Here is a 21,436-nt window from a genome sequence, read left to right as displayed (position 1 = left end):
ACTATGCATGGAATTGACAGCCTTGGAAAGACAAAACTCTGACGTCTCCAAAACTGCAAAGATATTATCTGTGAGTGCCCCAGAACTAATGCAACAGGCGAAACCAAGATGAAGTTTCATACAGGAAATGCCCCAGATTCTGAAGGCGCTGTGTTCCAATGTCTCCTTATATGGCTGTGAATGCGCCAGGAATGAGCCTGCGGTTTCTGTCTATTCCCTGAGGTGTCTGCAGCATTGTGACGTGTTTGTAGGCATATCATTGGAAGATTGACCATAAGAGACTACATTTACCTGGTGTCCCGCCCGGTGTCCTGTGTGCGTAATCTGTAGGTCCATGCGCGTTCCATTTCTTTCAGAAGAGAAAGTAAAATGCCACGATGGATTTTATCATCGATAGATATGTGAAAAACACCTTGAGGATTGATTCTAAACATCGATTTGCCATGTTTCTGTCGATATTATGGAGTTAATTTGGAAAAAAGTTCGCGTTTTAATGACTTAATATATATATATTTTTTTTTTCCCTCCCCAAATGTGATGAACAAAACGGAGCGATTAGTCGACACAAATAATATTTTTTGTAAAAACGGAACATTTGCTATTTAACAGAGTCTCCTCATTGAAAACATCTGAAGTTCAAAGGTAAATGATTTTATTTGAATGCTTTTCTGGTTTTTGTGGAAAATGTTGCATGCTGAATGCTAACACTAAATGCTACGTTAGCCATCAATACTGTTACACAAATGCTTGTTTTGCAATGGTTGAGAAGCATATTTTGAAAATCTGAGATGACAGTGTTGTTAACAAAAGGCTAAGCTTGAGAGCAAATAGATTAATTTCATTTCATTTGCGATTTTCATGAATAGTTAACGTTGCGTTATGGTAATGAGCTTGAGGCTGTATTCACGATCCTGGATCCGGGATGGCTCGACGCAAGTTAAATAAGAAGTTACAGGTCTGTGAGAGCCAGAAATCTTGCTTGTTTGTAGGTGACCAAATATTTATTTTCCACCATAATGTGCAAATAAATTCATTAAAAATCCTACAATGTGATTTTCTGGATTTTTTTCCCTCATTTTGTCTGTCATAGTTGAAGTGTACCTATGATGAAAATTACAGGCCTCTCTCATCTTTTTAAGTGGGAGAACTTGCACAATTGGTGGCTGACTAAATACTTTTTTGCCCCACTGTATGTACATATAACTAGGAGTAAAGTGACAGATAGTCATCAGTAGCAGCAGCATATGTCACGAGTCAAAAAAGTTGGTGCAAAAAGTAACTTGGCAAGTCAGTTAGGAACTAATTGATATTTTACAATGACGGCCTACCCCGGCCAAACCTTTCCCTAACCCAGACGACGCTGGGCCAATTGTACGCCGCCCTATGGGGACTCCCGATCACGGCCAGTTATGCTAAAACCGAGCTCAAACTCAGGAACCTATTTGGTTATAGTCCGGGTAACTATTTGGTGAACTATTTTGCAGTCTTATGGCTTGTAGGTAGAAACTGTTCAGGGTCTTATTTGTTCCAGACTTGGTGCATCGGTACCGCTTGCCATGCAGTAGCAGTCTATGACTTGGGTGGCTGGAGTCTTTGACAATTATTTGGGCCTTCCTCTGACACCGCCTGGTATAGAGGTCCTCGATGGCAGGGAGCTTGGCCCCTGTGATATACTGGGCCGTACACACTACCCTCTGTAGCGCCTTGCGGTTGGATGGCAAGTAGTTGCCATACCAAGCAGTGATCAACCTGTCAAGATGCTCTCAATGGTGCAGCTGTAAAACTTTTTGAGGATCTGAGGGCTCTTGACAAATCTGTTCAGCCTCCTGAGGGGGAAGAAGGTATTGTTGTGCCCTCTTCACGACTATGTTGGTAAGTGTGGACCATGATAGATCCTTAGTGATGTGGACACTGAGGAACTTGAAGCTCTCGACCCGCTCCACTACAGCCCCGTCGATGTGAATGGGGGCGTGCTCGGCCTTCTGTTCCCTGTAGTCCACAATCAGCTCCTTTTTCTTACTGCTGTTGAGAGAGAGGTTGTTGTCCTGGCACCACACGGCCACGCAGTCGTGGGTGAACAGGGAGTACAGGTGGGTACTAAGCATGCACCCCTGAGGACCCCCATGTTGAGTGTCAGCGTGGCGGATGTGTTGATGCCTACGCTTACCACCTGGGGGCGGCCTATCAGGAAGTCAAGGATCCAGTTGCAGAGGGATGTGTTCAGTCCCAAGGTCCTTAGCTTGGTGATGAGCTTTTCAGGGCACTATGGAGTTGAACGTTGAGCTGTAGTCAATTAACAGCATTCTCCCATACAGTGGCCTTCAGAAAGTATTCACACCCCTTTACTTTTTCCACATTACAGCCTGAATTTAAAATTGATTAAATTAAGATGTTGTGCCACTGATCTACACACAATATCCCACAATGTCAAAGTAAAATTTTGAATACCACTCTTCCTATTTTCAAGCATGGTGATGGCTGCATCATGTTATGGATATGCTCGTCATCGGCAAGGACTAGGGAGTGTAGGTGTTCATCGTGTCCAGGTGGAAATGGGCAATGTGGAGTGCAATTGAGATTGCGTCATCTGTGGATCTGTTTGGGCGGTATGCGACATATGAAACGTATGCCTGGGCAGAAGATGTCTCAGAAGAGGAGATGCTTCAATTCATAGGCACCATTTTTTTCTAGGTCAACACCAAAATGTGTACCAAACCCTGTCTAAAAAAGTAGAAACATCAAATATGAGTCATCAACAACAAAACAGTATGTTCCATTTGATCCAGTCAAATCAAGACACATGGTGAGTGACAACATGTCTTGGGGAGAAAAAAAATTGCACTGTACTGGTCTTTTCATGACACTGAGTGGAAGTGGATGTTTCCCCTTAAGTCCTAGCCTTTACTACAAACAAATGGCCTTTCATCCCAAGCTTCAGGCAGGGAGAGTTGGTCTGAGCCTTTGAATTTTACAGATCATGTTTGGTGTGTTTTGTGCCTAAGGAATGTTTGTCTCACACATTCACTCACTCACTCACACACACACACACACACACACACACAGGTAATTGGTTGTCTCAGAGTCAAGTAATGGACCCCATGGATACATTCAATAAGGTAAACTAGGACATTAGAAATAATATACTAAAATGGTGTATCTGACTTCTCTCAATTGTTTTATATGATGACATGAACAGATATGCTTGTCAGTCACACTTAAATAGCATAACCCAATTTAAACCGAAAAAAGTGACATTATGTTGGAAACTTCCCTAATTACAAAAAACACGTGATCACATTGACAGAGACTTGCATGCGCTCTGATTGTGTCCTTCCGCTGCCAACAAAAGAACTAGCCGACTACAAAAAACGTAATTTGACAATAGACTGACTACAATATAAAACTTATGCAAATAAATAGCTATTCTGAGAATCAACAATTATTTATTTGATAGGAAGAAAGTGTTTTTGATTTCGCTCTAGAACTATATATTTGCGGCGGTAGGATATTTATTTTAAAAACCTAGCCTGCTCTACATTTTCTTCCTCCGTTGGAAGCCATGATGGAAGCTTGAGAATTCAGCTGGAGAGAAACGCGAAAAGATGATCCCCAGGACATAGCTATCTGTCAGACGAATCTGTGCTCATATTTGATCCCTGTATAGACAATATAAATGCACGGTGGAGCCTGTCACTTTTTCCGGTGTAGTTTAGCAAATAATTCACGACGATGTTGATTCGCTAGGAGGTTTTTTGATTAAAAAAAGGGGGTAACGTTAGCTAGCTAGTTAGTTACTATACTGTAGCTTGCTAACGTTAGCTACGAGTGGATACTGTTGCTGTCCTTTCCGAGAGTAACATTATTCTTCAAATTCGAGCGCCGGAGAGTTTTCTCTCCTCGCTGTCCGGTCAATCACGGCGGCTACTGTAGATCAAGAGGTTCGGACCGTCTCTTATACCATACGGTTAGGCGGGAGGAGAATTGTATGTATTTTTCAGGGGGGATTTGAAAACAAATTCCAGGATTGGGAAAGTTGGGCCTGCGTGGAGGAGCAGAGCAAGGCCCGTCTTTATGATCCAGAGAAGACATTCTAGTTAGCTAGTTAATCCTACTCACAACGACTACCACTGCTAGCTTTGCTAGCTTGTCATTGCGAGAAAGGAGCTACAAAATCAAAAGCGCAAAGGGCGAGCGAGAGGCAAGTCAAGCGAAAGCAACGATACTTTTTCATAAATAGACTCCTGTCACTAAGTTAGCTACAATGGCTGCGAAGATAAAATTAATGGTCAGCCGGAACAAAAGGAGATACCAAGAGGATGGGTTCGACTTGGATTTAACGTGTATCCTTTTCTTAAATAACTAACGTTAGTTTATCATACAGTAAACTAGTCACGTGAGTATGCATATTGTATCAATTTAATAGCGATGATTGCTTGCTAGCTAACGTTAGCTAGTTAAGGTAACTGGCTGTTTTTGATAAGCCGGAAAGCATGTTTGAAATATGGTGGATCTGTCAAATGAGCACGCAGAAATGTCTGAAGCAAGTATGTATGATATCCAGTAACTACCTAGCTAGTTGTCATTATCAGGTACAGTGCCTTCAAAGTATTCAGTCCTCGACTTTTTCAACATTTTGTTACAGCTTGAATTTAAAATGTATTGCATTGTGATTGTCACTGGCCTACACGAAAAATACCTCATGTCAAAGTGGAATTATGTTCACAAATTTAATAAAACATGAAAAGCTGAAGTGTCTTTGAGTCAAGTATTCAACCCCGTTTGTTATGGCAAGCCTAAATAATTTCAGGAGTAAACGTTTGCTTAAGTCACATAAGTTGTAAGGACTCCCTCTGTGTGCACAATAAAAAAAAATTATGACAACCTCCTCGTTGTACCCCACACATACAATTATCTGTAAGTCACCCAGTGAATTTCAAAAAGATTCCACCACAAGAGGCCAGGGAGGTTTTACAATGCCTTGTGAAGAAGGACATCTATTGGTAGATGGGTACAAATAAAAAAGCAAATGTTAAATATTCCAAAAATGTGGCAAAGAAATGAACTATGTCCTGAATACAAAGTGTTACGTTTGGGGCGAACAACACATTAGCACAGGCAAAATCTTAGGAAAACCTGGTTGTCTGCTTCCCAACAGACACCGGGAGACAAATTCACCTTTCAGCAGAACAATAACCTAAAACGCAAGGCCAACTGTACGTTGGAGTTGCTTACCAAAGACAACGTTGAATATTCCTGAGTGGCCTAGTTAGTTTTGATGTAAATCGGCTTAAATCTTTAGCAAGACTTGAAAATGGCTGTCTAGCAATGATCAACAACCAACTTGACAGAGCTTGAAGAATTTTTAAACGAATGTGCAAATCTTGTACAATCCAGGTGTGCAAAGCTCTTAGAAACGTACCCAGAAAGACACAACTATAATCGCTGTCAAAGGCGATACTAACATGTATTGAGTGGGTGTGAATAGTTATGTAAATTAGATTTCTGTATTTTATTTTCAGTTTGTATGCAAACATTTCTAAAAACATGTTTTCACTTTGTCATTATAGGAAATTGTGTAATGAAAAAAAATACATTTGATACATTTTGAATTTGGGCTGTAACACAGCAAAATGTGGAATAAGTCAAGGAGTATAAATACTTTCTGAAGGCACTGTAAGTTGTGTTACGAGTAACATTAGCCAACACATTATTTTACCAATTTAGCTTGCTAGCTAGGTTCAGGTTAGCAGCCAGTCATTATTACCCCAATTTGTTGGCTACAAATTGTCAATATAGACATGATTACTTTGATACTAGATAGCTAATGTTAGCCAGTGGTGTAAAGCACTGTAAAAATACTTGAAAGTACTACTTAAGTAGTTTTTGGGATATCTGTACTTTACTATTTATATTTTTGACAACTTACCTCAGTACATTCCTAAAGAAAATAATATCCTTTTTACTCCATACATTTTCCCTGACACCCAAAAGTACTTCTTACATTTTGAATGGCTAGCAGGACAGGAAAATAGTACAATTCATTCACTTATCAAGAGAACATCCCTGGTCATCCCTATTGCCTCTGATCTGGCAGACTCACTAAACACTGCTTATTTTGTCAATTATGTGTAGGTGTTGGAGTGTGCCCCTTGTAATCCCTAAATTAAAAAACAAGTGTGCCATCTAGTTAGTTTAATATAGGGAATTTGAAATAATTTATACTTTACTTTCAATACTTAAGTATATTTTAGTAATTACATTTGCTTTTGATATTTAAGTATATTTAAAATCAAATACTTTTAGACTTTGACTCAAGTAGTATTTCACTGGGTTACTTTTACTTGAGTAAAAGTAATGATATCTTTGATAGAAAATTACTTGAGTATGACAATTGGGTACCTTTTCCACCACTGATGTTAGCCAACCTTCCGTAATGTAAACTAACATTTGGTTTGCTTGCTACAGTAAAACGTGACTTATTTGACAGTGCAGGGAAGCTGGTTGGCTGCTGTAACAATGTTTTCTTCTCTTAGATTAAATATAGATGACATGAGGCATAATTCTAGCTACCTAGCAAACTACCTAACCTATTGGCCAGCTAATCAACTGCAAACTTGGTTTGCGAACACAGAGACTGCATTTACATAAGCTGCCCAATTTTGATCTTTTACCCAATTATGGACAATATATCTGAATTTGGCTGCTTGTGTAAACGCAGCCTGACAGTTCTGGGATGTTGGCCCAAAGGCCAATGTATCACAGATTTAATCATTGGACATGTTGGGAAGCAATCGATTTGAATGTTTAAGACGGTGCAATGCACCTTTTGAAAAGCACTGTTAACCAGATTGAGAAACTAAATATGTTCTCATGAATTTGGCAATCATGCAGCATGTGCTGCTAGCTAGCTGTCAAACGTGATCTAAATTAGGTTCCCTTAGGGTATAGGGAACATATCTGGCAACCTTGGATAGAAAACATTTGAAAACGTGCTACTGCCGAAAGAGCCTCAATTCTGTTCATGTTATCTTTCTGCAAATTATTAATTCAATATGCCAATTTTCAATGTCTAGCTTTTCAATGAATCACTATATACTTTTTACAAATAACATTCACACTGATGCACCACTTCCTGAAAATTCTTAAATTGAGAAGATCTAATGCTAATAAAGTCCAAATGGAATCTGCATGATTGGATATTGTAAATTTATTGAGGTTACCTTCAGAACATCCTCATGTATTCTGTCAAGTGACATATGTGATCTAGGCCTATACTGATTTTGTTAACCCATAACATGCTGGTGGTGAGAATGGTAGTCCCTTGCTGCAGCACATCTCATACCTGGCCCTGATATTGAAGACAAGTTTAAGGGAGTGCACTGTATGGGTTTGGAGGAGAGATAGTGGGAAGAGTGGACACAGGGATTGTGTTAATTGTATAGTTTTCTCTGACATGGATTATGTGCACAATGTTTATTTGGAGCAGTTTTTTGTGCACTTTGCAAAAAATCTAGGGACTCTTAATGGCCTGTATAGTCCTTTTTTATCTATGGTGTGGTAGGATGGTGTTCACCCTAATGGCAATACCTTTGACGGTTTAGTGAGGCATTTGTTCAGTTACTTGTGGGCCTGAGCAAATCAAAACGACTTGTCCCACAGTCTGTTTGAATCCACTGGTTGTGCAGGCTATACAGTATTATAATGTAGAGACCATATTGATGTAAGTTGCGGCACAGGTTAAGGGGGTTTTGCTTTACTTTTCTATCTTGTTTTAAAATTGATACTTACATGCGACTATTAGGAAAACTGGTAACTGTCTGAGCATTAAGCTTACCCCTCATTGAAAGTGTCAAATGCCACTATTCTGTTTTGAATGGACACCACTCACTGGAGAAAGGCATTTATGTCAATTCAACTCAGTTTATTCCCTGCACCCATTCAGTAGAAGAAACCACAGATGAATGGATAACAGGCTGATCATGTAAAGATGCTGTTGTTGAGATATTGATATCAGATTTGTCCGTTTCTGTGGGGTTTTCTGCTTGTGAGATAGACGCGAGAGAACGAGAGGGGTGTGTCATTCAACCCCAGTAATTCCTCTGTTGATGAGCAACAGCCAGTCAGTGTGAGTCCCCTCTCTGCTGATCTAAATTCAGGCACTTGTGGACGCAAACTTTTTTTTATCGGATTTGGCATGGTGTCTTAAAACAATATGAGCTCTTTGCAGTTATGTAATGCAGTAGGGATGGACATTTCGGTTAACCAGTCAAACTGTAGAAAAAATAACATCCAAACAGAAAAATAACGTGACCAACAGAAAATACTATGCATGCATACAAGGAACTGACATATTTCATTACGAGCTTAATGAAAATTTGCAACAATAGCAAGCCCTCCGTTTTATAGTCAAAAGGCTATTATTGAACGTTCAACAGCTGTAGTGAAGCAGGTAATAATATTTTATTTTTAATACATTTACCAAAATGCAATTTGCGTGAACACCATTCTAAGCAACGCACCTAATGCGAGCGGTTCCATTTGTGACGTAGATGAACGTCTCCATTGGAAACTTAGAAAGAGGGAGAATCTAATAGCAACAACTAGGATGGGTTGCTAATATGACTGATTGTGCCTTTGGCTTCTGGACAATTAAAGAAAGTTATGAAAACCAATAGAACAGGAGAGAAAGGCTGCTTAATGGCATGAGGAAGTATTTATAGAATAATTGCATCCATGTTTCTATGGTTGGATTTTGGCTAGGCTAATTTGAAGCAAGGTAAGACATTCTACATTATTTAAAGTTAAGTAAAATGTTCAGGTTTCAAGCAATGATACTGCCTTAAGATCACATTGCAATGTGGTGGTTGATGAGCTGATAGCCTGCCTACCGTTGACTATAGCCTATACATGCGAATAGGAGGCGCACTTGAATTGAGAGTTGAGATTGAGATATATAAATTGTGGCCATCAAAACTGTTTTTAACACACCATTGCATTTAGAATTATTTGTTGCACAATGACTGGGTTTATTTATAAAAGCATATTTAATTCCAATAGCAGCTTTTTTAAAGGGTCTGCTCTCGTGTTGTCTGACAGGTGATTGGCCATTCCGCTCCTCAAACTAGACTCTGTATGCTGTGCATGTTTGATAAATAATTTATCCTTTTATTTAACTAGGCAAGTCAGTTAAGAGCAAATTCTTATTTACAAGGACGGCCGAACCCGGATGACGCTGGGCCAATTGTGCGCCGCCCTATGGGACTCCCAATCACATCCGGATGTGATAAAGCCTGGATAATAAATAAGATGCATGACGACTAACAGAAATACACACGCGCCAATTTAATTCCACTAAATTATGCAAATTAACATAGAGACCGATAAGCATGACTGGTCAAATGTGTTTTCGACAGCTAACCGATTAACAGTTAACCGTTTATATCTCTATAATGCAGTATCAGGGTTCTGGGAATAATCCTTATAATAGAGCACCAGTGATCTTGTATCAGCAATGCTGCCTGAGCCCCCATCCCCAACCAACCACCTGCCCTCTTCCCCACATTCTCTCCTCTACTCTTATCCACCCTTCCCATATCATTCGCTCTCTGCCTGCTTCTCTCATTTTCTCTTTTAAACTCTCTCCCCCTCTACTCTCTTTTTTTTCTGTTGCCCAGCCGTGGAGTTAGCTAGAGCACAGAGCTGTGGCAGGACAGCTGAAAACGCCAGAGAGAAAAGGCGTTCCTGAAATGTCCGGTTTTTAGAGGAGCTTCCGTCGGGGGTCCTGTATGTGCGTTTCCTCCCAGCTGCAGAATTCCGAGCCCCCCGTGCCCTGGGCTGTAGCTCCCCTAGGAGCTCTGGAGCTTTTTAAAAACACTTAAAATAGTCTGAGTGGAATGATTTTGCCAGTAGGACCAAAGGCAGAGGTGGAGGTTGTAGCCCATTATGTGGTATAGAACGGCCTGCATTTGGTTCCTAATTAGGTCTTTGAGGCATTAATGGAAATGATTATGTTCCTCTATGTAATAGACAGGCTCATATGCTGAAGGCCACAGGCAAGTAGCTTGGCATTATGCAAATACTATAATAAAATCTCTGCTGTGTTTTATTCAATTAATGCAATGTATTGTGTTCCTCTTGAATTTTAATGCCATAGCTGGAATTTGGTAGATACTACGCCTATCTGACATAGGGCATCATATTCTTGCTAGTTTCATTCAAATTTTGGTCAAGTTACATTGGATCTTGGCAAATGTGTTCATCACATCCACAGATACTGCCATTGTACTGTGTATTTGTGTGCATGCAGAAATTAGAGGCAGTTCAAGGTTCAAGGGAGTCAAGTCTTCACCTTTCTTCACCTTTCTCTCCAGAGTCACCAGAGTCGTCAGTGGTGTGTCAAATCTTGGAGACCAGTTTTAAAATGATTTGCTCCAAAATAACTTCTGCTAGTAAAAAATAGACATATTAGAGCTGTTTGCCATTCTATTTCTGACACAGTGACACAGGAAACGTACAAAAGGGTGACCTTTCGTCAGTGGTTAAAGTGCCAAATCCCACGGCTTATGTAGGCAGACAGGCTTCAGAATGTCAGTTACAGGTAGGAGTTGAGATGATGTGCAATCAATTCAATAATGTTTTGAGATATGACATTGAAGTTGATATGGACATGATCACACATAATATGGTTGACATTTGTCCTCCAGAGACAGAAATTAGTTTAGTCGTTTAAAGTATCTTTCAAAAAACCGCAGATGCACTAGAAAATGTTCAATATGCAGCTGAAAGTAGCAGCTTCATTTTGCACTTAATGAGTGTGTGGGTTTAGCAAAATGGTTGGTCAATAGAAACGTTTTTGCAATCATCTTAAGTCGTACACAGTGCCATTGAGATGGTATTATGTGCAGCCTAAACCAGTGATTGTAATGAATTTTGGGGTTACAATTAGCCTGTTGCTATATTTTACTCTAAAAATAGGGATCCAGAATTGCTATGTCTTTAGTTCAATAAATTTGCATACGTATTTTGTGTGGCTACAAATAGGCTATCACAAATAGCTACAAATAGGCTAATTCCTTTAGGGCTAATTTGCCAACTGAGGAAGTGGAAACTCCAAATGCATTAGCTAGGTTGAGGAATATAATATGTTGCTAGTAAGCCATGTAATTGGTTAATCTAACAGCAAATGTAATAACTTTGTAGCATTCCCAATGATGTCTAGGCCTATGTAATCACTGTAAATGGCAGATGCGTGCTCCCCCGTTCCGCATATCTCAAAGCCCATAGCCTACCAGATACTTTTGTTTAAAAAACGGCACTCAGACAGTCAATATTGAGAGTTGAGAAATAAATGTAATACAGAAAGCTGAGAACCTCTTCTCTCCAACAGTCACAACAGTAGTTGCTTTTGGAGAAAAACAAATATTTTGTAAAGGTTGCTATTACAACTCATTTTTCTCAGCCACTCCTCTCCCACTAGCCTACTCAGAGCCTGCAGGAAAAATGGGCACAGGCAAGCACTTTCATGCACTTTAGGCCAGGGTTTCCAAAACTCTGTCCTGGGACCCCCCTGGGTGCACATTTTGGTTTTTGCCCAAGCACTTCACAGCTGATTCAAATAGTCAACTCATCAATCTTTGATTATTTGAATCTGCTATGTAGTGCTTGGGCAAAAACAAAACGTGCACAAAGGGGGGCAAGACCATGGCCAGGACTGACTTTGGGAAACACTGCTTTATGCTAGTTTGACCAAGTCATGATTTTAGCCACCCCATAATAGAATGTTTCGAATGAAGTAACCAGATAGATTTTGCAGCTTGCGCCAATGTGACCAATTAAAAATGTAACTTGACAATTCAAGTCAAAGGGTGGCAAAATGTAACAACCCTGGAGCCCTGTTCGTCGCTGAAGTCACCTCATCAGCGTGTTTCACTGCTCCACTGTTCCTCCCCATGAACCCCATAACCAATTGTCATTTATCCCAACAAGATACTTTTCTTGTCCGTCAAGGCAGGGTCCTCATTACTCTTACATTTGATCTGTTAAATATTCCATGTGATTCGGCTGGGGCTGCAGGAAAATTAAGCCCAACATCTGCGACGATCTCAATATAACTGGGGCTCTATAAATACATGCAGGTCAAGCTGTGTAAATTCTCCTAGTGCACCCACATGTGGGCCCCGCTTGATTAGGAGTGCTCCGGTCCTCTCGGCCTCTCTCGCCCTCACACAGCCAACACCATCTGTTATTCTACTGATCACAACCCTTCTGCCCAGCACTATACTTTCCCTTTCTGTTCATTACTGCACAATGACACCCACATGGTGATACAAACGTCATGAGGATCTTTCCTCAGACCTTTTGTGATAGGATTACGTTGTAAGCTAGAGGTTTTGGTATTGTATGAGCTATACAGTGCATTCCAAAAGTATTCAGACCCTTTGACTTTTCCCACATTTTGTTACAGCCTTATTCTCAAATGGATTACATTTTTTTCCCCTCATCAATCTACACACAATACCCCATAATGACAAAGCAAAAACAGGCTTTTATATTTTTTGGGATCAAATTTATAATAAAAAAATAAATAAACATAAGTAAACTGAAATATTACATTTACATAAGTATTAAGATAATTTACTTTGTTGAAGCACCTTTGGCAGCAATTACTGCTGCACAGTTATTTTCAGGTCTCTCCAGAGATGTTCGATCGGGTTCAAGTCCGGGCCACTCAGGGACATTCAGAGACTTGTCATGAAGCCACTCCTGCCTTGTCTTGGCTGTGTGCTTAGGGTTGTTGTCCTGATGGAAAGTTAACCTTTGCCCCAGTCTGAGGTCCTGAGCGCTCTGGAGCAGGATTTCATCAAGGATCTCTCTGTACTTTGCTCGGTTCATCTATCCCTCGATCCTGACTAGTCTCCCTGCCGCTGATAAACACCCCCACAGCATTTTTGTTATTTTTTATTTAACTAGGCAAGTCAGTTAAGAACAAATTCTTATTTACAATGACGGCCTACCACAGCCAAACCCGGACATCGCTGGGCCAATTGTGCGCTGCCCTATGGGACTACCAATCACGGCCGGATGTGATGCAGCCTGCATTCGAACCAGGGACTGCAGTGACGCCTCTTGCACTGCGATGCAGTGCTGCAGAAATGGTTTGGTACTCTTCCCTAGATCTGTGCCTTAACACAATCTTGTCTCTGAGCTCTACGGACATTTCCTTCGACTTCATGGCTTGGTTTTTGCACTGAGATGCACCGTCAACTGTGGGACCTTATATAGACAGATCTGATCCTATCCAAATCATGTCCAATCAATTGAATTTACCACATGTGGACTCCACTCAAGTTGTAGAAACAGCTCAAGGATTATCAATGGAAACAAGATGCACCTGAGCTCAATTTCGAGTCTCATAGCAAAGGGTCTGAATGCTTATGTAAATAAAGTATCTGTTTTTTATTTGTAATACATTTGCAAAAATGTCTAAACCAGTTTTTGCTTTGTCATTATGGGGTACTGTGTGTAGATTGATGAGGGAAAAAAATAGTTAATACATTTCATAATAAGGCTGTAACATAAAAAAAAATTGAAAACGGAAAGGTGTCTGAAAACTTTCCAAATGCACTGTATATAGGATTTTCTTCTATCTGTGTGTCCTTGACCCAATGGTGACCACAGATATCTATCCAAACATCATTGCTATGGGCTTTCCTGCAGAGCGACTCGAAGGAGTGTACAGAAACAATATAGACGAGGTTGTACGGTGAGTAACAGCCACCCATGACCTCAACTGGTGAGGACTGTGAAATGAATGCGTGTGGAATGTGGTTTGTGACCAACATTAGGCAAAACAATCCAAGTTGTTAAAGTATCCTGAGGTGTTTTACATTCTCTTTAGATGCATTATGTTGTCAATTTCTGTAGTTGCGTAATGTTTTGAATGTAACTACCTTTTACCTCAACAGGTTTCTTGACTCGAAACATAAAAACCATTATAAGATTTACAATCTGTAAGTATACCGCTAAACACTTAAATGCTAATATCAATGTTTTGTTTTCAAATTAATTGCTCCTTCATGACTGCTGACCTAATGTCCTTCCTATTTCAGTTGTGCAGAACGACACTACGATGCTGCCAAATTTAACTGCAGAGGTACGCCGTCACAAACAAAATGTTTTTAGAGCCAGGTTGCTTAAAGAAAACGTACTCTTTATATTTCTCTCTAACTCTCCACCCGCCAGTTGCACAATACCCCTTTGAAGACCACAACCCGCCTCAGCTAGAGCTCATCAAGCCGTTCTGTGAAGACCTCGACCAGTGGCTGAGCGAGGATGACAATCATGTGGCGGCCATCCACTGCAAGGCAGGGAAAGGCCGCACCGGGGTGATGATCTGCGCCTACCTCCTGCACCGTGGCAAGTTCCAGGACGCCCAGGAGGCACTCGACTTCTACGGGGAAGTGCGGACAAGGGACAAGAAGGTCAGTGACAGTGACTTGCCAGGGGTGGTGACTAGTGATGGGCATTTTACATGATTTAACTATTCAAATAATATGACATTTTATTATTTGTTCGAATATCCGGATAGTGATTTATCAGTACGACGCAAATGCACATGGCAGAGAACTGAGGACAGGCTGTTTTTTTTTCTCTGCTTGTTTTTTGGCTGAAAGCAACAGTGAAAGAGAAGTCCAATTTTTGCCATGATAGAACTGATTCTGTTACAAAAAGATTATCTGATGAATGTTTTACATTCATCTGTGTCAGTTATTGTGGGAACTCTGTTAAGTGTGCGCCTGTAGTTGTTATTCAAAGTGGGGGAAATAGCAAACCAATGTCAATTCATTTTTTGGGGTCAAAATTAGCCTAAAAATAAAAACACAAAAAATGAACACAAGTAAACGAATTTAAACGTCCGTTCGGATATTCAATTAACCGTGCCCATTCCTAGTGGACACTAGACGCTAGTATTCGGTGTGAGAATTTGTAATAAACGCAGACTAGGCCTAGATCGTCTGTTTTGTCATAGACCTGCCGTGATTAAATTTTTACATTGACATTTTAGTCATTTAGCAGACACTCTTATCCAGAGTGATTTACAGTAGTGAGTGCAAACATTTTCATACTTTTTTGTACTTGCAAGCACCATGCGCTACCAACTGAGCCACACAGGATTTCAAAGACATATTTTTCACAATCTGTATATCCTATTCTTTGTGGTAATTATTAAATTGAGGTCATTCCCTATCATTGACTGTTTTTGTTGTCTTTCCTTTTCAGGGAGTGACGATCCCAAGCCAACGGCGCTACGTGTACTACTATAGCCACCTGCTGAAAAACAAGCTGGACTACAAGCCTGTGGCTCTCCTCTTCCACAAAATGGTGTTTGAGACGCTACCAATGTTCAGTGGAGGCACCTGCAGTGAGTCACTCATGTTTAACTTGAACTCCGACTCAGGGTGTAGGCACGTAGCTCTTTAAATGGTGTGTATACGGCCACCCACGGTAGTAGAGAATGGTGCAGGTCAACTTGTGTAGTAAGAGCATAGAGTCATATTATGTACTTTACATTGAAGCCAACGAAGCTCTTGATCAGTTGCTTGTACTCTTTAAGAAAGATGGCTAGATATTGATGAGAAAGAGAGCATGGATGACACTATTCTCAGCTGCGTTCAGCAAGGCTGGCTTCTACCTGCTTTATCCAAATTGTGACATGTTTTGCTCTGCAGTTCAGAGGAGGAATTCAGTACGTGTAAATAACAAGTCACCAATAACCACTTACAGATAGCAAATATAATAACTGCGTTTATTGTTGTCCAGGGATATTCAGAAAGACAAAGACTTCAACTCCTAGCTCAAGTAGACATTTTCACCTATGATCTTTAATCAAGAGATGTAGTGATCTATGTTTTTCATCTAATAGAATATGAATGACTATGCATGTACATCTACTGCATGTAATTTGCTTGGCTGAACTTTTCTGTGAAACAATGATTTTAATATCTTTCCATTTTGGTCATATGAAATATGGATTTCTGGTTTAATGTGCCTGAGTCACAGATTATCTTCTTGTTTTTTCTCAATATTTCACTGTTGCACAAAAATGCACCTTTTTCCTCCTTGGATTATCTGTGATGCTCTAACCTAGCATCTGAATGTGCTCAACTGCTCTGAACTAACCCTTCTCTTACCCTCTTAACACTCCCTAGAGAGGGCCCTATTCTGAGTTTGACGTTCTCTATTTGCAAAGACCTAGATAGAAAACATCATGTTACTTGTTCGCACTCATTTTAAAGTATTGGCTAAATACTGAGGTGTATTGTAGTGATGTGCAGATCAGCTGTTTGTTCACCCCCCAAATCTGAGGCCTGCACTCGACCCTAACCCGTAAATATTGAAAATGCGCTGTGCCATCTGACAATTTTTTTAAGAGGTCTTTTTAGATAGGTCCATGTTTCGTCTTATAATTTCCGACATTTTGTTAGGTTATTTGTTAGTCAACTTGTCTATAAATAGATACATGCAGCTTCTCTTCTGTCATTACTTGTTTCCCTTAGACTAAATAAACCCTTTTTCAACAAAATGTCATAAATCGATAGAATGAATGATTCAATCTAGTTGGCATCGGTAAAGTTTGCTTTCTGTTTCCTCTTTCATCTCTGCCTCTACAACGATGTTTAGGTACTGGGGAGAAAATGCAATAACTAAAAAATAATAATAATAAGATTTTCAGTACAACATTTCCTAATGACATTGGTTTGACTAGTTTTAAGGAAATTTAAATCTGTTAAAATTACCCAACAATTTGTGGTTGAAATACTATCAGCTTTTATGATGCTGATAAAGACAGCACATATACAGATGGTCGTGTCATTCTCTCAGGATGTTAAAATAAATCAATCCTATTTCTCCACTCCTGTTAATATTATATCAGGCTATGAGCGAGGTTATAGAGCTAGAGTGTACAACCTCCTGGTCCCTAAACATCTTTCCAGATTTCAGTTAGGCTACTATTCCATTTAACCCATCTGAACAGTACAGTTACCTTGATGTGCCATATTGATATCCCTGTCTTGTGACTGTCAAATGTATATAGAGGTTCACAATCATCACACAAAACATAGCCGGACAGCACTGCTTATCATCCTCTCCTACCACTTCAGCAAATCTTTCCCAAACATTAGACTACTGTTCTTGCCCTCCGTTTAATTTATTTTCAACTCTCCATGTCACAGCTTTTCTCTTATTGAATTCAACTCTTTACATTATCCTTTTTTGCCTTAGTCGATTGACATGAACCTTTTCTGCCCAAGTTCCCAAAAAGCATTTGGCAATTACAGTGTTTGTCCCTAAAGCCTAGGCTTAGGCAACGCACTAATTCCAGATTCAAAATAATGAATGAAAACCTCAATGTAGACTATAGATATAAATTGCACATTACATACATTTATGTATTTGTTATGCATTTTCTCTTTATTTAATCCTCCCGCCACCCACCTGCCCTTCATCCACACATATTTAATGACCCATAACCCACCCGCCCAAGCGGGTCCTGTGGGTTATGAGGCAACCCGCACATCACTAGTGTATTGGGTGAGAAGTTCATTTGGAGAGAACTTTCCTTTTTCAATGGACTAGCATATAAGACTAGCTAGCATATAAGGCGGTTCTCATTGGTGAATACATTATCACACATGGTTAAGAATTAAATTGGCTAGATGCAGGTTTCTGCCATTGGGATTTATTTATGGTGGTCAATTGAGATGTTCTTGGAATATCTACAGTCTGAAGTTCCCACATGTTCTTTTTCCTGTGAATTATTAATGTATTGCACCATGTATCCCAAGTCTTGTGGACTAGATTTAACTTGATATCTCCATTTGAAAGCATTGTTTTTAGATATGTGGCTGTGTATGTATATAATTGATATCCTAGCATATATCTGTACTGTTAGAAGTGTTCTTGCTGTGTTCTGAAGGCCCAGCTTGCCAGCCCAGCCAGGCTGTGAGTTAATCTCCTTCTCTCTCTCTAAGGGGACAGTACCGTTAAAAACAGGAGCGAGCCGATCCCTCTGGGCTTCAAGAAAGGGAATTGGCATTGGGGTAAATGAGCCTTTCATCCGTTTTGATGTCCTTCCCTCATATACTGTTCATTTGGCTCCAGTTCCAACAAGAACTAGAAAGGTAGAACTTATTCTAGTGAAGGCTAGAAGAAGGAGTTGTAGCATTAAAACATCATTGCAATGTGGAGGCATACAAAGACCAACCAACCACCCCCTTATGAGAGGTTCAAACTCTCACAAATGTAAGGCTATTGTTATAGAAGAAAGCACAACAGTCATCAGAATGGGGTCCCAATGTCTTTAGTTCTGGTTCTTTTTGGGTGCTATTTGTGGTCTGGTTATTTCCCCCTATCCTCCTTTGTGGTCTGGTTCTTTCCTTCTCTCCTCTTATATTGGAAAACCCGGTTTTAGAGAACTCCCAACTAGGGGTTGCTTTTGTAACTGTCATGGCAGCAACTCCAAGACTACTAAGACTTGTATCCTGTCTTGTCTGGTTCTCTCTACCGCCATTACCCTTCATTGCAACCTCTCTCCATATCTCTGAAACACTCACCCCTTTTAGATCCTCAGTTTGTGGTGTATCAACTTAAAGTCAAGATCCACACATCCAACCCGGCTCACACGCGGAGGGAAGAAAAGCACATGTTATTTGAGTTTCCCCAGCCGCTGCCCGTCTGTGGAGACGTCAAAGTGGAGTTCTTTCACAAGCAAAACAAAATGATGAAGAAGGTTGGTTAGTTCCGCCTGTCACATGAGTGTCTCTAATTTCCACCTGGGTTTCCTTGGCTTCAGCTGTTATGGGGTTTTCAATTGCTGCCCCATTGTAGTTATTGTCATAATTGCAGTGTCACTCCAATGTTTACCTGGTATTTTATCATAAAAGGTGTTTTATGTGAGTCCCTTATAGTATCATACATGATAGTCGTAATGACGTTAAACGGCACTCTGACGTTATAATTGGCTAGCTTACCTGGAAATGTATTGAATCATGTTACTATAAATAGCTGATAAGGATTTTCACACTTATGTACTGTAAATGTGTAGCTTTTCTAAGCCGGCATTAGCGTGGTAACTATAACCACAATGATCGTCAGACATACTCCATTACAGTTAGTCAGTACCTTTCCCTCTCCACTATCCAGGATAAGATGTTCCACTTCTGGGTTAACACCTTCTTCATCCCCGGGCCACCGGAGGAGAGCATGGAGAAGGTGGAGAACGGGTCGGTGGTGGTGAACGATGTGGACGGGGTTCAGAACCAGTCCACGATTGGCAGCCCTCCCCAGGCCCCGCAGAGTGCCGAACGCAGGGACAGCGGCAGGGACAGCGACAGGGACTACCTCATCCTCGCGCTCACCAAGAATGACCTGGACAAGGCCAACAAAGACAAAGCTAACCGCTACTTCTCACCTAATTTCAAGGTGAGCCATTTAAACTAATGGTTGTAATGGAATCTTTTATTTAACTAGGCAAGTCAGTTAACAACAAATTATTATTTACAATGATGACCTACCCCGGCCAAACCCTAACCCAGGAAACGCTGGGCCAATTAATAATATGAGGAAGGTACTGCAAATCTGTTGTGTAAATCTCTCAATTGGTCTTTGCGCTATTAGAATCCTGATGAAATTGAAACATTGGTTTTCAATGACAGCAGTGCTGAGTTCTATTGTTTGACAAGGTTCCTTGTTCTGATATTATGGCTTCCCCTTTCTCTCCCTGTCTCGCTCCTTTAGGTGAAGTTGTATTTCACGAAAACCGTGGAAGATTCTTCGAATTCCGAGGCGAGCACTTCGACATCTGTCACTCCGGACGTTAGTGACAACGAGCCAGACCATTATCGATATTCTGACACCACTGACTCTGATCCGGAAAACGAACCTTTTGATGAGGAGCAGCACACGCAGATCACGAAAGTGTGAACTCTTACTTTTTTTTATAGGAACACGAAGAAAAAGATATGTACACCAGAGAAAAAAAAGGAGCAAACTTGAATATGAACTCAAAAGAAGAACCTTTGTTCCCCTGCTTCCCCCAAAACGGCAGCAGAGCATCATGTCAAATGCCAATTTTAAAAGAAAAAAATAATATTCTGACCAATATATTGTTTTTAGGACTCTTTTCTTTGGCACGGCCATGTACCATGCGCGAGGTATTGACGTTGTTGGGGGAAGGTGCTGTAGCTGTAATGTTTATATATACACATACATACATACATATGTAAACAAACTTTTTTGTGTCATAGACAATGGAAAAGAGTAACAATCAGGAGGACTATGCTGCTCCTTCTCCTGTGGAAACCAAGGCCAGTGCTGCAGTCACTTTGTTTATTTTCCCCTCTTCTCTTCTACCCCCTTCACCACACCTCTTCCCTCATCCTCCTTTACTGTGAATGCTTCTCGTGCTCTTTGCAAGCTGTCTCACACGACGATGACCTTTGGCCTTTGTGCTGTGGAAGCTGCATGCAGGCAGTGGGTTGGGGGCGGGGCTGGGTTATGAGTCTGTGATGTCTAAAGCGTTGCCATTCCTTTCCGTACTGTTTAAATTATGCAGAACAAGGCATCCCATGTAATTGTCTGTTTTTTTTTTAAATCCTAAAATAATAAAAAATATAATACACAAAACAGCAGTGAGACAAGTGTTTGCAATGTCAACACTTTATATACATTTAAAGAACCGTGGCGGTATGCATGTATTGGAATTTAGCACCCATCCCTAATAAATGTATGCAATGTCATCCTTTCTTAGACACAAGCTTTTCAATGTCTTTTAAGATCTCGGGGTTACCCTGTGGATCATTTGTCATAATGGACTTCCTGGTGTCTTTGGAGTGAATTGCATCATGGAAGTTCATGATGTTTTATGATTTAGGTGATTTCACACCATCTGCACTGTGTGTGTGTGTGTGTGTGTGTTACAGAGTTACAGTTCATGTAAGGACATACAATAATATCATTAGGCCCTGATCTAAGGATTTCACACTGGGAGTATAATGTATGCATCTGTTGGTCACAGATACCTTAAATAAAAAAGGTAGGGGCGTGGATCAGAAAACCAATTAGTATCTGGTGTATGACCACCATTTGCCTCATGCACTGCAACACATCTCCTTCTCATAGTTGATCAGGCTGTTGCCTGTAGAATGTTGTCCCACTCCTCTTCAAGACTTCGAAGTTACGGGATATTGCTGGGAACTGGAACACGCTGTTGTACACTTCGATCCAGAGCATCCCAAATATGCTCAAAGGGTGTCTGGTGAGTATACAGGCCATGGAAGAACTGGGACATTTTAAGCTTCTAGGAATTGTGTACAGATTCTTGCCACATGGGGCCGTGCATTAGCATGCTGAAACATGAGGTGATGGTGGCGGATGA

At 40.5% G+C, this 21,436-nt stretch overlaps 1 protein-coding gene across 2 annotated transcripts; it reads left to right on the top strand.

Annotated features, from left to right (window-relative positions):
* Positions 1-3,370: 3,370 nt before the first annotated feature.
* LOC115135099 (phosphatidylinositol 3,4,5-trisphosphate 3-phosphatase and dual-specificity protein phosphatase PTEN-like) lies at positions 3,371-20,798 on the top strand. 2 transcript variants are annotated; one of them, XM_029669377.2, is made up of 10 exons: positions 3,373-4,340; positions 13,678-13,762; positions 13,965-14,009; positions 14,109-14,152; positions 14,242-14,480; positions 15,280-15,421; positions 18,033-18,101; positions 18,624-18,790; positions 19,204-19,482; positions 19,798-20,798. In XM_029669377.2, the coding sequence occupies exons 1-10, from the start codon at positions 4,262-4,264 to the stop codon at positions 19,981-19,983; spliced, it is 1,335 nt and encodes a 444-aa protein (XP_029525237.1). In that variant the 5' UTR covers positions 3,373-4,261; the 3' UTR covers positions 19,984-20,798. The 2 variants fall into 2 exon arrangements, with proteins under 2 accessions (XP_029525239.1, XP_029525237.1); XM_029669379.2 differs by lacking the exon at positions 18,033-18,101 and having other exon boundaries at positions 3,371-4,340.
* Positions 20,799-21,436: the final 638 nt, after the last annotated feature.

The sequence above is a fragment of the Oncorhynchus nerka genome, linkage group LG10, assembly GCF_034236695.1.
Source record: "Oncorhynchus nerka isolate Pitt River linkage group LG10, Oner_Uvic_2.0, whole genome shotgun sequence".
Lineage (NCBI taxonomy): Eukaryota > Metazoa > Chordata > Actinopteri > Salmoniformes > Salmonidae > Oncorhynchus > Oncorhynchus nerka.
Note: the sequence above shows the minus strand (reverse complement) of the source record. Positions and strands in the feature narration are given on the sequence as shown.

Coding starts and splice junctions, on each gene's coding strand:
- LOC115135099 (XM_029669377.2), top strand. CDS start 4,262: ATGGCTGCGAAGATAAAATTAATGGTCAGCCGGAACAAAAGGAGATAC. Junction 14,481..15,279: donor TGCGGACAAGGGACAAGAAG/GTCAGTGACAGT, acceptor TTTCCTTTTCAG/GGAGTGACGATCCCAAGCCA. Junction 15,422..18,032: donor GTTCAGTGGAGGCACCTGCA/GTGAGTCACTCA, acceptor TCTCTCTCTAAG/GGGACAGTACCGTTAAAAAC.